The sequence below is a fragment of the Corylus avellana genome, chromosome ca7, assembly GCF_901000735.1.
Source record: "Corylus avellana chromosome ca7, CavTom2PMs-1.0".
Classification (NCBI taxonomy): Eukaryota; Viridiplantae; Streptophyta; class Magnoliopsida; order Fagales; family Betulaceae; genus Corylus; species Corylus avellana.
The window spans coordinates 13,112,241-13,128,883 of record NC_081547.1 but is presented as its reverse complement, the minus strand read 5'-3'; the positions used below and the strand labels follow the sequence as shown (position 1 = coordinate 13,128,883).

The following is a 16,643-nucleotide window of genomic DNA, read 5'->3' as shown; positions in this document are numbered from 1 at the left end:
TACATACTGTACTATTGGGTGTACGTACAGTCAGAAAGAGGTGGGGTTTGAGTTTTGCCTCAAGGCTTTTTGGTTAAGTCTAAGGGCTTGAGTTATGCTAAGGTGGCTTATGGTTTTCTACTTATGGCTGATTTAGAAGGCTAATAACTTGTTGACTAAGGAGTTAAAACTTTTTTTAAAACGATTTAAAACAGTCGAGTTATTACAGGATAAATTCAGTTCGAGACCATTTTTTGACCCAGTTCAACGGGTTCAATCCGATCACCCCTAGCTACAGACCATTTTCAATTTGGTTCACCCCTCGTTGCAGACCATTTTTGACTTGATTCAACGGGTTTAGTCTTGTTCACCTCAATTTCAAACCATTCGTTGACCACTTTCCACAGCCATTTTCTAGCAGCCTCCTCCAGCCATCTTTGGCATCCTTTTCCAGCAATCTTCGGCAGATTTTTTCGGGCCACCGCCTCCAGCCATCTTACAAGATCATTTCCCTTTCTTTTCCGAACTCAAGCTTACACCTTAAATTTGAAGAGAGATATTAAACATTTTAGATTCTCCTTTATTCTATTTCCTATTAGCATTTATTCTCTTCCTTAATTATTCTAGAATTTACTTGCTCACCACTCACAGCTATTATATAAATAGGGACTTATATAATATTGTTTCGTACACTTTAATAAATTTAAGATGTACTCCTCTCTTTTTCATTTGATACAAAATTCTACAGGGAGCAGCAAAGAGCGGTTTCAACTTGGTCATTTTGGCCGGCACTAGAAAAAAGTTTTATTACCGTCGTTTGGAACAAAAAGATACGAGGTTGGGTTGCAGCACTTTCGGGGTTGGTAAGCAAGGACATATTCTCCCCCACGCCAGAGAATTCGTATATGTTGTTCACAGTTATCTAAATTTGAAGGCTATCTTAACCATGCTCTCTACTTGTAACTCGATCAAGAGGGTGACCAAAATAGTAGGAAGAAAACGGTGAACATTCATTATGAATTACAAAAACGTGTAGTCTACATTATCTCCTGCTCTGGAGTAGTGCCATTTCTTCCCCTCAGAAACTGAGACACACATGTGCTGGTTGATTGAAAGTTCTCCGTCAACATGTAAACACAAAACAAGCAGAGTCCTGTCTCAAGATGAAGAAAAAAAAAATTCAAATAAGAGTTACAGACATTTCACTCAAGATTCAAAGAAACAGAAAAGCATTGAGATCTATTATGTATATATTTGGACGTGACTAAAATGGAAGACAATACGCAATAAACGAACTTTTCACATTTTAAGCCTGCTGTAATAGTTTCTCAAGTGACTATTCTTCTTTGAAGAGGTGGTTTTTGGGGCCTGAGTAAAACCGAGGGAAGTGGGAAATCGGCTGCAAAGTGGTGCTGTGAGTGCTTTGTTTTGAGGGGTGAAAATCAGGGCATTACAGGGGGCTGTATTTTATGTTTGTCGTGGGGAGAGAGAGTTGTGCGTCTAATGTGATTGTGTTGTGTCTCTTACGTGTGTGAATTCTGTAAATGGATAATTAAGGGGAGTGGGTTTCTGTTAGGGGGGTATACTGGTTTGTGGTTAAGTGAAGAGGGGGAATGTGCGTGTAGGGCAGAAGAAGAAACTAATCAGAATTGTTTGTGGCATTTCCAGCCTTAAGTTGTTTAGTAAAATTCTCTTCCATTTACTGAACTTTCTATTCAGTTTTGTGAAACCCAACAGGGCTTCAAAAATTTTCTCCAAACCTACTCCAGTAATATCACATATCATAAAGTATTTAACAGTAATGTTATATGCGAATCGGGCATCACATCCATGACAGCATGACAGGGAAAATGCTTCAAGCTAACCCAAACAGCTAGACATGGAAACTACAGCAACACAAGATAAGCGTTCAGTATTATCAGAAAGCAATGAAAAAGGGAGTATTTTATAAATGGTGAAATCCAAGTATAATTCCTACCTGATACAGGCCCTCCACGAGTAAATTAAATTGGCAATGTATCAACGTTCATCTAGGACCAGACTAATTGTTGTTGCGTATTGTCTCTTAAGTCATGCCAATTACCAAATTGTATGCATAATATATGAAAGCAATATGGATGCAATAAGAGCAGCAAGCCTACATCTTGGAAGCTGCCTCCAAAATTCTAGAAACACTGATTCTTCGCTTCATTAAATGGTTCCCAGAAACAGTGTAAAATACTTTTTTGGAATCTCTAAACATGGTTATAAAATGTATCAGAACTATTTCCCATGATTTAGTTTACCTAATGCCAAAAGGTAGCCAACAAGATGCCATCTCAAAATTATCGTAATAGTAGTCAATCAGATGACCAACTTGGTTTGCATTTCACCAAACACTTGACCAAGCTAATAGAAATTTCTACCATGAAAAGAAAAATAAGCCAAACAGATGAGGGCATTGGCAAGGAAGTATTTGGGGGAAACTTCTCTTATTGACACTCTTTTTGCACTTATCTCCCAAATTACCATTTGTGACAATTGACTACTTCGAACTACCATTTAGGTGCAAAGAGATCCCTCTATTAGCTATTGGCATTAAAATGGATGGAAAAAAGATCACCTGACACACGCGCACATATTTTGGACTTAAAATGTCTTAATTGTCCTTTTATGTTTGAGGCATGTAAAGAAAGCAAGGAGTTGGAGGAGAGGGTGGCCCACCCCCCCCTTAGGGTTAAGGGATGGCTGGTCTGATCACACCCTCGGGGATTTCAGGGATGGTTTGGCCACCCTTGTAACCCCTAAAAGGGGGTGGCTTGACCATACCAAGGTTTTGGCTATCCCAAATCACTTTGGGATGGGACGACTACCCCTAAGGTGATGGTTCACCACCCTCAAACCACCTAGGGGTGGCTCGCCCATCCCTTAAAAGTGTGGTTTGGCCATCCCCGAAGGTGTTTGGGGGTGGTTCGGCTACCCCTAAACACTACGAGGATGACTCGACTAGCCCTGAAACACTTAGGGTTGGCTTAGGCGCCCTCGAAACACCATGGGTGGTTGTATAATGACCTAGGAAAAAGCGTTAGCCATATCTACGCTATTACCTCAAAAGGACTAGTCAATTTAGAGTTTCACTAGAATTCATTATAAAGCCCAGTTTCACCGAGTAACTAGACAATGTGGGACTTAACACCCATGACTATCTTTATAAACCACTTACTCTATGTGGGCTTCTTCTCATCTTCCCAATATGGGACCGGGGTGTTACAAACTCCCCCTCTTAAATTTCTGACGTCCTCGTCAAGGCCACGTCATGTAGTGTTCCAGTACTACATGACCTGTCGTTACTAAGTGGCTGTGATACCACTTATAACGACCCAGAGAAAAGCGTTAGCCACATTTGCGCTATTACCCCAAAATGACTAATCCTTTTAGGGTAATAGCGAAGATGTGGCTAGCGCTTTTCCCTAAGTCGTTACAGGTTAGGGGTGGCTTAGCCAACTCACTCGGGTTTCAAAGGTGGTTCGACCACCCCTTAGGGGTTTTGGGGTTGCTAAGTTTTTTATTGAATTCTTTTTAAATTGTTATTTTTTATACATATTCACAATTGTCGTTTATTTCCCTCCATAGACACCAAAAAAGGCACGAAGGCACCATATTCCACAAATTAGCACTTTGAGTGCTACCAGTCGACCACCAAGCATACAAGTCGACTACTTGTCTAGGCATAACTCAAGGCAGCCTGAATCTACTTAAGAAAACATTTTAAATGGCACAAACAACACAATGGAGAGGATGGTCCATAGACTCCCCACTTCTTTTACACATGCAATACCTATCAACCACAATGACAAGTTGCTTCCTAAGATTGTCTATGGTAAGGATCTTTTCTAAGGCCACAATCAATGGAACCTTTGTCCCCAAACACTCTTCCAAGGAAAATGAAAGTCATTGTTAAAACCCATGGTACTGTAAAATGATTTAACTTCAAACAACCATATTTTGGAGACCTATCAACCACCATGACTGGTTGCTTCCTAAGATTGTCTATGGTAAGGATCTTTTCTAAAGCCACCATCAACGGAACCTTAGTCAGCCAAACACTCTTCCGAGGGAAAGCCATTGTTAAAACCCATGGTACTGTAAAATGATTTAACATCAAACAACCCAATTTTGGAGGGGACCCACCACAACTTGTCTTCACCTTCCCGCCTAACTCTAACTAAATACAACACCCTAACGAACGGGGCAAAGACATCTGCCTCCTAATCATGGGCTGCTCTAACAAAGCTCATGTTCAACTGAGTGGAACCACCAGAAAGCTCCAAGTGTGCCGCAACTTAAGCATCATTTGCACAAGCAATACCATATACATCTAGAAAGTGTTCCTTTAAAGGCCATATCTCCACCAAGGCTCTCTCCAAAGCCCATAACACCAAAGCCATTCTCCTAAGAGAGCACGATTGAACATCAGCAGGTTCCGAACCCCCAATCCTCCCTTCGAGAGTGAACAAGCCTTGGACCAGCTTACCAAGTGATATTGGAACTCTTTGCCTAGTCAATCCTATAAGAAATCATGTTGAAGTTTCTCAATATGGTTTGCAACACCCTCAAGGAGAGTAAAGAGGGTAAATTGGAAAGTGTGCTCTTGATAAGGGTAACCCTACCATTCTTAGACAAATACATCATTTTTCAACTAGCTAACCAATGCTCTATCTTCTCAATAACACCGTCGCAAATATGCTTGGCCTTATAGGAGGCCCCCAACGGTAGACCAACATATCTCAAAGGCAGAGAAGAAATTCCACAACCCAGAAACTCAGTTAACCCATCCACATTATCAACTTTTGCAACAAAAACCAATTCTGACTTAGGCAAGTTTATCTTCAAGCTTGAAATAGCCTCAAAACATAAGAACAGGTACCACATATGATGTAGATGATCTGGTTTGGCCCCACAGAAAATCAAAGTATCATAAACAAACGGAAGGTGAGAGATATCAATCCATGTACCCACAGATAAACCAAACAAAAACCCCCATTCACTACAGAAAAATCATCTTACCCAACACCTCCATCACAATGACAATCAACTACAGCTACTAAAAAAATCGGTGGGAGTGCCGTTCACCAAAACCGAGAAACACACAAAGAAAATATAATGAGCTAACCAAGAGCACCATTTCCCCCTAAAGCTGCACCTCCTCACCATATACAACAGAAAATTCCAATTAACATGATCATAAGGTTTTTCTAAGTCCATTTTGCAAATAACACCGGGTTCTCCAAATCTTATTCTACAATCCAGGCATTCATTGACAATAAGAACAAGATCTAGGATCAGCCTACGTCGGATGAACGCATTTTATGACTTAGAAATAATCTTCTCCAACACCATCTTAAGCTTGTTTGCTAGAATCTTAGCAATAATGTGAACATCCTTGGGGTCCCCTAGGATCCAAATGAGGGCAATGAAGGTAACATTTAGGCTTCTCTCAAACTTAACTCTAGCATGGAAGTCACGAAAGACCTTCATGGTGTCCTCTTTTAAAGTAACCCAGCAAGCTTGGAAGAACGCTATAGAATACCGTCAAGGCCCAACACCTTGTCACCATTCATAGCTTTTACTACCCCAACACCTCCCCTTCCTCAAAATCTCTCCCCGTCAACTAGCATCAGCCTCATCAATAAAATCAAAAGAAAGACCATCCAATAAAGGCCTCCAACTAAACTGCTTGGTGTACAACTTTTTATAGAACTATACAATGTACTCGCAGGTTGGTAGAAATTGTACCAGCAACCAACAAGGAGTTAACGGATTTCTTCCTTTTGTTGGAATTAGCTATTTTGTGGAAAAAACTTCATGCACTTGTCATCTTCCCTTAACAACAAGATCCTAGACTTTTTGCCTCCAACTCACCTCCTCCATGAGAGTGGCGGTGTGTTTGGCATATATTTTTGAGAGGAGAAAGAAGAAAGGAATGGATTGATGTAATATAAAGGTGGGTTGATGTGGTATAAATGTGAAAGAAATTTTAAAATTTTTTGTAAGTGAAAACTGAATCAAGTTGTTTGCTAATGTAAAGAAAAGATTTTTATTTTTTTCGGTAGAAAGGCAAAAGGAAAAAAGAGTAGGATGCCAAACAGCCCTCTTTCTAACTCGCTAACAACTTCTGCCTTCTTCATTCTCACTTCATCACCTAAGGTCCTCTCTTCTTCAACGATATCACAAACATGTAGCTCTTCCAAAAGGATCTTCTTCTTCCTCTCAACATTGCCAAAAACCTCCTCATTCCATCAATTTAAATCAACTTTCAAAGCCTTGAGCTTGTGAGCTAAAATGAAGCTCAAAGAGCCTTGGAAGTTAGGGGTGTCAAAAACTACCAGGAAACCGGAACCGGGACCAGGAAACCGGGGACCCGGTTCCGGTTGCAAAAAAAAAAAAAACCAGGACCCCGTTTCTAGTCCCAGTTTTTGGCACCCGGTAAAAACCGGGAAAACTGGAACCGGGTCTTATTTTATTAAATAATGTTTATATATTATTATATTATATATATATTAATATTTTTTAATTCTTTTAGTCCTTTACGCAGCGTTTAGGACCTTAGGCAATTAGGTTTCTCACTTTTCCGGTTCTGAAGGTTTTCCCCTAAGTCAGTAAGTCCCAGCCCGCAGCCCCTCATCACCTCATCTTCTTTTCTGAGTTTTCTGATTTTCTCACATCACGCCGCCACCCGCCAGGCTCCAGCCCCTCCTCTTCAGCTCTTCTCCATTTTCAGATTTTCTCTTCTAGGCTCTAGTCCTCTTCTTCTCCGTTTCTCTTTCAGATTTTCAGATTTTCTCACACCCATTCGGCCTCTCTCTTTCAGTCTTTCTCCGTTTCTCGCTTCGCCTCCCTTTCTCGCTTCATCTCCATCTCTCGCTCCGTCAGGCGTCAGCCGAGCAATGAGCACTAGCAGCCAGATCTGGACTTTTTATTTCTGGGTTTCTTTGATATTTTCTTTGATATTTTCTCTGTTGATCTATGGAAATTTTTTTGTTTTGCTTGGTTTAGTGGATACGATTTAATCTACTCTACTTTTTAATTTTAGTGTTCATTACTTCATTTACATCACTACATGCATGTTCGTTAAATTTGTGATGGGCTTGTTTAATTTGGGGTGCTACAATTTCAGATTTGGTGGGAGTGGGACGATGAGCAGTTTTGGCCGATTATTTTGCTAAGTTGAAATTTTTAGACAGCCTATTTGGAGATTAGGAAAAATGGAAAACAAAGAAATATATTATTTATATACATATATATTTATTGTTGGTAGTTTATATTTATTGTTGGTAGTTTATCTAAACAATATTTGATGGAATTCTCAATTCTGATGTTGGGTTTATTGGGTTGATTGTAGTATTTATTGTTGATAGTTTATATTTATTGTTGTAATATTTATATATATTGTTCACTTTAGTGTATAACATCTAAACACTTTTAATAGATGGAGGAGACAAATAGTCTTAGTATGCAATTGGAATGTGACAATTCTGGAACCAATCCAACTTCATCTACAAATACCTTGCAATCACAAACGAACCTATCCAGAAAACCATCGGTGAATCAGTCTGTTGTATGGGATCACTTCAAAAAAATAGAACCAGTTGATAAGAACAACCCTAAGGCAATGTGCAATTATTGCAATAAGGTGTTAGGGTGTCACTGGAAAAATGGTACTTCAGGCATGATGAGCCACCTTACCACTAGATGTTCGACCTCTCCACTTAGAAAATCGAATATACCCAAAGGTCAAACTTTGTTGCAAATGCCACTTAAGAATACAATAGAAGGCAATCAAGGAGTAGGATTTGTGAAGTATGATCCGATTTATTTAAGAAATTTGATTGTGCGGTATTTCATCAAAGAGGAGTTGCCTTTTAGGCATGTGGAGAGTGATGGGTTTAGAGAATTGATGAATGGAATTGAACCAAGGTTCATTGTACCAAGTCGCAATACTCTACAAAAAGATTGCATGAAACTATATGAGGAAGAAAAACTTAAGTTGAAAAATGTTTTGAGTGGTAAAAGGGTTTGCATAACTACTGATACATGAACATCTCTTCAAAATTTGAATTACATGGTTATTACCACTACCTTCATAGATTTTGATTGGATAATGCATAAAAAAATAATCAAATTTGGCATGATTTCTAGTCATATAGGTGATGATCTTGGAAAATTGGTGGAGAGTACAATGATGGAGTGGGGGATTAATAGTTTGTTCACAATTACTGTTGATAATGCTACAAACAATGATGCGATGCTCAAGTTTATGATAAGGAGGTTGAAGAACAAGGCTCATTCTGTTTTGGGATGTGAATTTCTTCACATGCAGTGTGCCGCTTATATTTTAAATCTTGTTGTAACTGAAGGGTTGAAAGAATTGGGTGCTTGTGTTTCTACTATAAGGAATGCAGTGAAATTTGTAAGGTCCTCACCGGCGAGAATGGCAAAGTTTAACTCATGTATAAGCTAGAAAAGATTACATGTACGAAGATGGTATGTCTAGATGTTCAAACAAGATGGAATTCTACGTACTTAATGTTGAGCTCCGCTGAGAAATATGAAAAAGCTTTTGCCCTACTTGAGGAGGATGAGGGTAAGTATTTTGTTGCTCCTAGCTCTATTGAGTGGGAAACTGCTAGGCTATTTGTGAGGTTTTTGAAATCTTTTTATGATGCCACATTGAAGTTCTCTAGTTCAAAAAATGTCACCTCCAACTCATATTTCATTCAACTTTGTATTATTCAAAATACTTTAAATGATGGTATTTGTAGTGATAATCCTATCCTTAGTTCAGTGAGTTTTAATATGAAAACAAAGTATGATAAGTATTGGGAGACTGTGGAAAGGATTAACTTATTGTTGTATGTGGCATTTGTTCTTGACCTACGTTACAAGATGAAGGGGTTAGTATTTTGGTTGAGAAGATGCAATGATGTTGATTGGGCGAAATTTATCTATGAGAGTGTGGACGCCCTCTTGATCCGTTTGTGGGATCAATACAATTTGTTTCATGGGGAGGATGGGTTATCTAACTCTGATGTAGGTATGCAAAGTTCAATTCCTACTTTTCAAATGTTGATGATGAAGACTTGGAGGATCAAGATGTGCAATATTTGAAGGTGTTCTCCCAACACCAAAAAGAGACCGACTTGGAGTGTATGTCGGAGGTGGAACGATATTTGTCTGATCGGTGTGAAGCAGCAACCCAAGATTTTAATATCTTACTTTGGTGGAAGGTTAATGCACCCAAATATCCCATTCTCGCAAAGATAGCCCGTGATGTATTAGCTATTCCTATTTCCACTGTTGCATCTGAGTCTGCCTTCAGCACTGGATGACGTATATTAGATTCATTTAGGAGTTCATTATCTCCACTTACAGTTGAGGCCTTGATTTGCACACAAGACTGGTTAAAGGGCTGCCCAAATAACATTGAGGAGCTGCAGAAGTTTATGGGAATGGAAAGCTATGATGAGCCTGGTAACTAAATGATTATAAATTCATTACTTTTTATTATTTACTATGTTTTCATAGTTTGACATTTTATATATTATGATATTAAAATGCCATGATTTTAATATTAACCATTCTTAACTTTGTTTATTGTTTTATTCACAGGATATAGCTAGAAGATTTCTAAAGCTCGTGTGACATACTGGATGATTTGATGATTTTTGAAGCTTGCGTAATATTGTCTTTGTAATATGTTTGTGAACTATTTTTATTGTGAGTGTATTTCTTTTGGTTGGTAGATTATTTAAATACTTGTTTTATTTTTTATTTTTTTGGGTTTTGAATTGTTGTAGTAAGGGGTATTTATTTCTTGTGCATGTTGGTTTGTTTACATACTTGTTTTTACTTTTTATTGTTTTACTGTTTTCTTTATGTATCTAATTTAAAATGATTTTTAGGGTATTTTAAAAAATTTGAATTTTTATTTCTAAGGCCCATATAGACAAAAACATTGATTTTTTAGGATTTTTAGGCTTTTTTAGGTTTATTTTTTAATTATTTGGAACAATCACAATAAAGCCTCTTTAATTTAGACAAAAAGATTAATAGTTTTTTTTTAAATGAGCTAACTTATAAAAAAAAATAATGGGCTTATTTTAGGCCCAATACCTAAAATAAGCCCCAAACACTAATTTTTTTCAAAAACCGGTTACCGGATTGGGTAAAACCGGAACCGACCGGTAAACGGGACCCCGGTTTCCGGTTCCGGTTTCCCACGCCGGAGACAAGGAATCTATAAATTATGAACCAAGAGGGTGATTCCTGATTATTCAACCAGGTAAAAGTTTTGCCATCAAGAGGAGGTCCATCAAGCCCTAATAAAAAATGAAGTCAAAGAATTGCATCATAGTTGGGCATAAACAAGCTTCTCCCGATTTCTCACTGGGAAATCTAGAAAGGTTAAAATCACCCCCAATGTACCAAGGCAAGTTCTAGTAGTTGAGCATACTAGTCAAGTCATCCCAAAGAAGCCTTCTATCCTTATCAGAATTAGGGTCATTGACACCTGCAAAAACCTAGGAGAAATGATCCTCAATGTTTCTAAAAGTGTGAGCCATTGTGAATTTCCCCACACATTCGTTGATCTTCTCCAATACTCTCCTCTCCCACATAATCAAAACACTACTTGAAGCCCTTCTGAAATCCAAACAACACCAATCCACATGATGGCAGCCCCACAAACCACACACAACACTATGAGGCATGACGTCAAGCTTAGTTTTTTGAGGAAGTAAGTTTCAACCTTCCACTCTGTGAGTAAGTTTCTCACCTTCAGACATTTATTAAGCTTTTTTGCTCTAAGTACCAAAACAAGTAGTAAATCCCAGTTGCAATATATGTATTATATACAGATATACCCGGGAACATACCAGCATAGGCAACTGTAACACCAGAAACTAATCGTCCCAAAGCTGATAGTATGTAAAGACAAACCACCACCTGAAAAGAGATTTATGTCATGTATTAATTCTCTGGCCACAACAACCATAACAAAAGGGTAGTAGTTTTATTCTCTGATTATGTCACCACAAATGGAATGAGCAACCTTAGCACAAATTAAAGGGGGTGTGGGTGCGGGGGTGTGCGGGTGTGTAAGTGTGTGTGTGTGTGTGTTTTTTTTTTTTTTTTGGTGAGGGGTTGAGGGTGGGAAGTTGGAGCTGGAGCTGGGATGGACTACTTGCCAAGGATATAGAGTTGCACAGAACTCAGGCCAATAGTTCCCCGATAAAATCAGTGTAGGTACATTTTATTACTTGGAAAATGAAGACCGATAGGTGCACAATGCACTTCATAAAATTAACTATTTAGTGATACAGGGAGTGATAAGCTGGTTTTGTTTGATTTTAGTTTGAATCCATTTTAGGAATTTGGATATTTTATAATATTTAAATTTGCAGATATAGGCAGAAATTTGAGTGCATTAGATTTAATTTTGGGTTTTAATGATGGATTTACCTAGTTATTTGATTTTGGGCCTTTAGTAGTTAAAGTCCAAAGAGTCTAAGTCAATTAGGGTTAGGTATTAGACGCTTATAAATATGAATGTAATGCTTTTTAATGAATTATATATAAAAATAAATTAATTAATTAAAAAAAAAAAATTGAATGGAGTCGTTTTTTTTTTTCTTCTTTCTTTCTTTCTATGATGGCTGAATGATAAAAGATGGCTATGAAATTTCCAGCAGGGATTGTGTGATGCAACCCTTTTCAAAGGTGTGATGCCGAGGAATCCTACATGTGATGCTTAGGAAAACTAGGCGTGATGTTTAGGTTTCTCTCTTTTTTTCTTCTTTCTATTTTCCTTTCAGTTTCCAGCAATTTTGTTTTGAATTCCAGCCAATATTAGATCTGATTTTTCATACATTATTTCCCTATAGTCCAATCTCAAAGAACCCCAATCACCCATCCATCAAATAGCTCCTGAAAAACCCCAAAATACCAAAATTACCTTCTCAGGTTATTGTTCACAGCCCAGGAACAGCAACTTAGAATTGAATTTTCCCCTTTATTTTGCCTTCAGACTAAATCCCATTCCTTACCTTAATTGAAACCCTCAATCTCTAATATGTTCATCTCTTTTCACTACAAAACCCTAACCAAACAACCCTATAAACCCCTAGTTTTCCCACCAAAATCCAGGCAGTGGCTTGTCCTAAACCCTAAACAAAGAATACAAGAAAAGCCACCTAACTAGAAGGAGCAAAAAGAACAAGAAACTCATGAAAACTAATCGCCCAAAGGAAAAAGAAAATGTCCAAAGATACAGGGTGTTGAAAAATAAAGACTCAATATCCTTCAAAGTCCTCTTGTGGTCCTCAAAACTTTAACTATTCCTTTCCCTCCAAAGACACCACAAAAAGTACGAAGGTACCATCTTCCATACAACAACATTCCAAGTGTTGTCGGGTGTCTACCAACAAACATACAAGTCGACTACTCATCTAGGCATAACTCAAGACAGCCCAAACGGATTGAAGAAACATTTCACATAGCATAAGTAAAACCTAAGAAGAAAATGATCCACATACTTCCCATTCCTTCTGCACATACAACGCCTATCAACCACAACGACACGCCGCTTCCGAAGATTGTCCAATGTAATCTAAGGGCATAGTTGTATTTTAATAAATTTAATGGGGGTATAACAAAATATTTACAACATGTGATGCTTTAACCTACTAATTTAATGAAAATTTTTAAATGAAAAGAAAAGGCTTGGTAGATTGTAGGGTACATTGCAACTTTTTGGAGTTGTGGAGGACATTGCAAATGAGTGGTAGTTTGAGGGGGTTAAGTGTAGTTTCCCCTTCTAGTTTTATTCAATTTTAGGAGTTTGTATATTTTTATAATTTTCAGATTTCAGGGGCCGACAGAAATTTGAGTGCATTATATTTTGTTTTGGGTTTTATTTGTAGTTTTCATTGGTTATTTGGCTTTGGGCCTTTAGTAGTAAAAATGCAAAGAGTCCAAGTCCATTAGGGTTAGGCATTAGATGCCTATGAATATGGATTTTAATGGGTTTTTTTTTTTTTTTTTTTTTTTTCTTATGATGGTTAAATGAAAAAAGATGACTGTAAAATTTCCAGCTACGAGGACTGTGTCAATCAACCCATCTCGGAGGTGTGATATTGAGGAACCTTAGGTGTGATGCCGAGAAAAACTATGTGTCAAGGTCTACGTTTGTGGCTTTTTCTTTTTCTTTTTTTCTATTTCCTTTTCAGTTTTGAACAATTTTGTTTCAAATTCCAACCGATATTGAATCTGAATTTCAATATATTATTTCCTTAGTGTCCAATCCCAAAGAACCCCAAATCACCTATCCATCAAATAGCTCCTAATTAACTTTCTCGGGTTACTGTTCACAGGCCAGGAATAGCAACTTCGACTTAGTTTTCCCCTTTGTTTTGCCATCAAACTAAATCCCATTTCTTACCCTAAATGAAATCCTCAATCTCAAATATTTCCAGCCCTTTTCACTACAAAACCATAACTAAACAACCCTAAAAACCCTAGTTTCCCACCAAAATGCTAGCCGTAGCTTGTCCTAAACCCTGAAAGAAGTTACTGCCCAGATTCTCCTACATCAGATTTGGTATCACATCCATTGTTCTACATCAATGTTGGAACCAGAGCTTCAGTCCTACATCATTCAAATAACCATACTACCTAACTCATGGCATTTTAGCAAGCCAATATGCTAATAAGCTAGAAATCTTGTCCTGCACAACCCTAAAATGCTATTGATTTGATTGAACTCTTAGTCCTACCAGTAGTTTGACCAGACAAGAGAAAGGAATTCAGCACAAGAATGACAAGGAAACCACCAGAAAATAAAACCCAAGAAATGCTGTGAGGAAATAACCCTAGATATTCAATCCACAAAAGTGCCTCCAGAGCAGTCATTCTCCACACAACTTACTGACACAACAGTACTTTACACAAATATTTGTTTCTCAAGGCATCAAATAACCAACATAAATTGTGATATGGTTTACAAACACTGTAATACAAGTTTAATAACCAATGAGCTTTAACTCAGCAAGGTGGAGGGTGAGGTCATGGGTTCAAGTCGCACCAGGTAAGTGTATAATTTGCCAATAAAAAAAGAAAAAAGTAAAAGTTTAATAAGTTGGCTGACCTTCAAATCCAACATGATAAAGCAAGAAATATGTCATCTTAAAAAGTGAAATTATCCCTGCTTTCTTGAGTTCTAGAATATGCTTCATCTAAAACAACAATTTGGGCTACAGATTCCTTTGTGGTGAGGAAAATCTGTTGCTTTTTCAAAATAGCTTAATATTTATGGTTTCTGCTGAGACAAGCATACAGTCCAAAAGTCTAAAAGAAGATGTTGATGGTTGTAGCAGCATTAGTTTTGTGCAAGTCATACACTTAAAAGTAACATTATTTTATGTGCAAGCTGTATAATTAAAACTTACAATGCCTTCTCTTTCCATACCAATGATTTTATTTAAAATTTGAAAACCTTAAGTTCTAGAAACCATGTAGAAGCCCAAGCCCGTGATAGAAAACAATTAAAGTTGTATAATATTACCTTGAAAAACAGCCTCTTGTCATGCCCCGTGGCAGCAACCCTCAAAACAGACTCAGCAGCCCCAATAGTGTTAGCTAACCACGCAACAATGCTATTAGCAGTGTCCTGAGAAATCTGCCACTCAAGTGGATCCACGGGCACCCTATAGAACAACGTTGTCCAATAAAATTAGAGTGTTTAAACATGATGAAAGTCCTAATTTCACTCTATTCAATACAAACAGAAATAACTCAAATTATCAACATTTTGAAATTAGTAAAACAAGAAGAGCAAGAAAGCATAAGAATCAGAGTGTCTATTCAAACTTTGAAACAAGCAAAACCCTAAAATTTAAAACAATAAATTAAATTGGGTCACAATGGAAAATAAATAAATTTTAATTGAATTATGCAAAATAGTTTATTTGGTAAATTTTTTCAAAAAAAAAAAAAAAAAAGGCCAAGCAAAAATTGAAAACCCTAAATTTTCCAATACAAAGAAATGATTGAAATGAGTGAGAAGAGTGAGGAGAGAATAATCAAAATAGAAATTACGAGATGTTCAATTGGCGGAAGAGAAGGCCGAGAATGGCGAGGGAGCAGATGAGGACGATGAGGACGTCGGAGACTAAGGAGAGAAGGCTGGCTTTCCTGTAGGCGCAGTGGTAGTACACCAACGTACCACTGATCAGCACTATCAATGGCTTCCCAAATCGGCTCCTTCTCCTTTGCCTGCTCCCCTTGCTCTTATTATTGTTGTTGTTGTTGTTGCTGCTGCTATCCATTTCCCCTCTCAAAGCCACCACAATTCACTTGATCATTGCCATCATCTCCTGTGTTGTATTAATTTCACAATTCATCTTCTATTATTAATTTCTGCTATTACAACCTCTCTCTCTCTCTCTCTCTGTTGCTCTTCTTCAACCTTCTTGTAATACTACAGATTCCTTTTTTCTTCCAAAAAAAAAAAATTGTCTTGTCTCTACTGAAGTAAATTGTCGGATATCATACGGTGAAACATTAGTCATTTAAATGCATTATCAAATTATATAATAATTTTCTAAGAATCTATTAAATAATATTACTTAACAAATAAATTATAGTAATATTGTTAACGAATAACAGACAAGTAAATTATAGTAATTCTTCAATTCAATCTCTAAAAGTCATTGGAGAAGCTGCAACTTTCAAAGTTGGGGACCATACCAGCCGGCAACATGTTGACCAAGAAATCATCAGAAACCGGTACTCGTAATTGTTTTTTTTTCAAGCATTTAAACAAGAGAAACTAAAAGGCCTCAAACTATGACTCATCAATTTTTTCAACTCTTAATATTTTTTTATTTTTATATCATATTAGTTATTTTTTATTATTATTCGAATAAAAAAGTGGGTAACTTCATTTTAGACTTGTGAATTAACACACGATTTGAAAATCCCCAAAACTTCAAAACCTCTTAATTTGAACGGTTAAACCTCTAAACTTTCAATTACAGTCAATTTGAACCATTCCGTTAGATTTAGCCGTTAACTTCCTTGATTTACCCCTAAAAAGACCAAAATATCTCCTTTTTTTAACTTTATTTTGTTAATTTTTTAAAATTTGGAATTAACAATAAATTTGGAATTTTATAAAAAAGTCAAGGGTATAAACGTCATTGTCTCACTTTTAACGTTTAAAATATAACGGAGTGATTCAAATTGATTGCAATTGAAAATTCAAGAGTTCAAATTGAGAGTTTTTGAAGTTTGGAAGGCTTCTTAAATCGCTTGGTAACTCAGAGTCTAAAGTGAAATTACCCTTTAAAAAATATTACAAAACAAAATTTTTTTTATTTTTTTTTTATATAAATACATTCTTACTTTTTTGGGAAAACTTCACTTTGGCTCCCTGAACTTCCAGCCAATTTTACAAACCCTCCCTGAACTTTCAAATCTCTTACTTTGGACCCCTATGTTAGTTTTCAATGTTAGACTCAAACGATTTGACTTTTTATGCTCATTATACCCCAACGTTAAAACTACACCGTTTTGAGCTCCAAAACTACAACACCCACCCAGCCCAAAACGACGACATTTTGGGCATT

At 37.1% G+C, this 16,643-nt stretch overlaps 1 protein-coding gene across 1 annotated transcript; it reads right to left on the bottom strand.

The window, feature by feature from the left end:
* Window positions 1–766: 766 nt before the first annotated feature.
* LOC132187193 (reticulon-like protein B22) lies at window positions 767–15,545 on the bottom strand. The gene is made up of 4 exons (XM_059601416.1): window positions 15,112–15,545; window positions 14,579–14,720; window positions 10,893–10,962; window positions 767–1,132 (listed from the first exon to the last, which is right to left on the bottom strand). The coding sequence occupies exons 1-4, from the start codon at window positions 15,339–15,341 to the stop codon at window positions 1,017–1,019; spliced, it is 558 nt and encodes a 185-aa protein (XP_059457399.1). The 5' UTR covers window positions 15,342–15,545; the 3' UTR covers window positions 767–1,016.
* Between the last annotated feature and the right edge of the window lie 1,098 nt (window positions 15,546–16,643).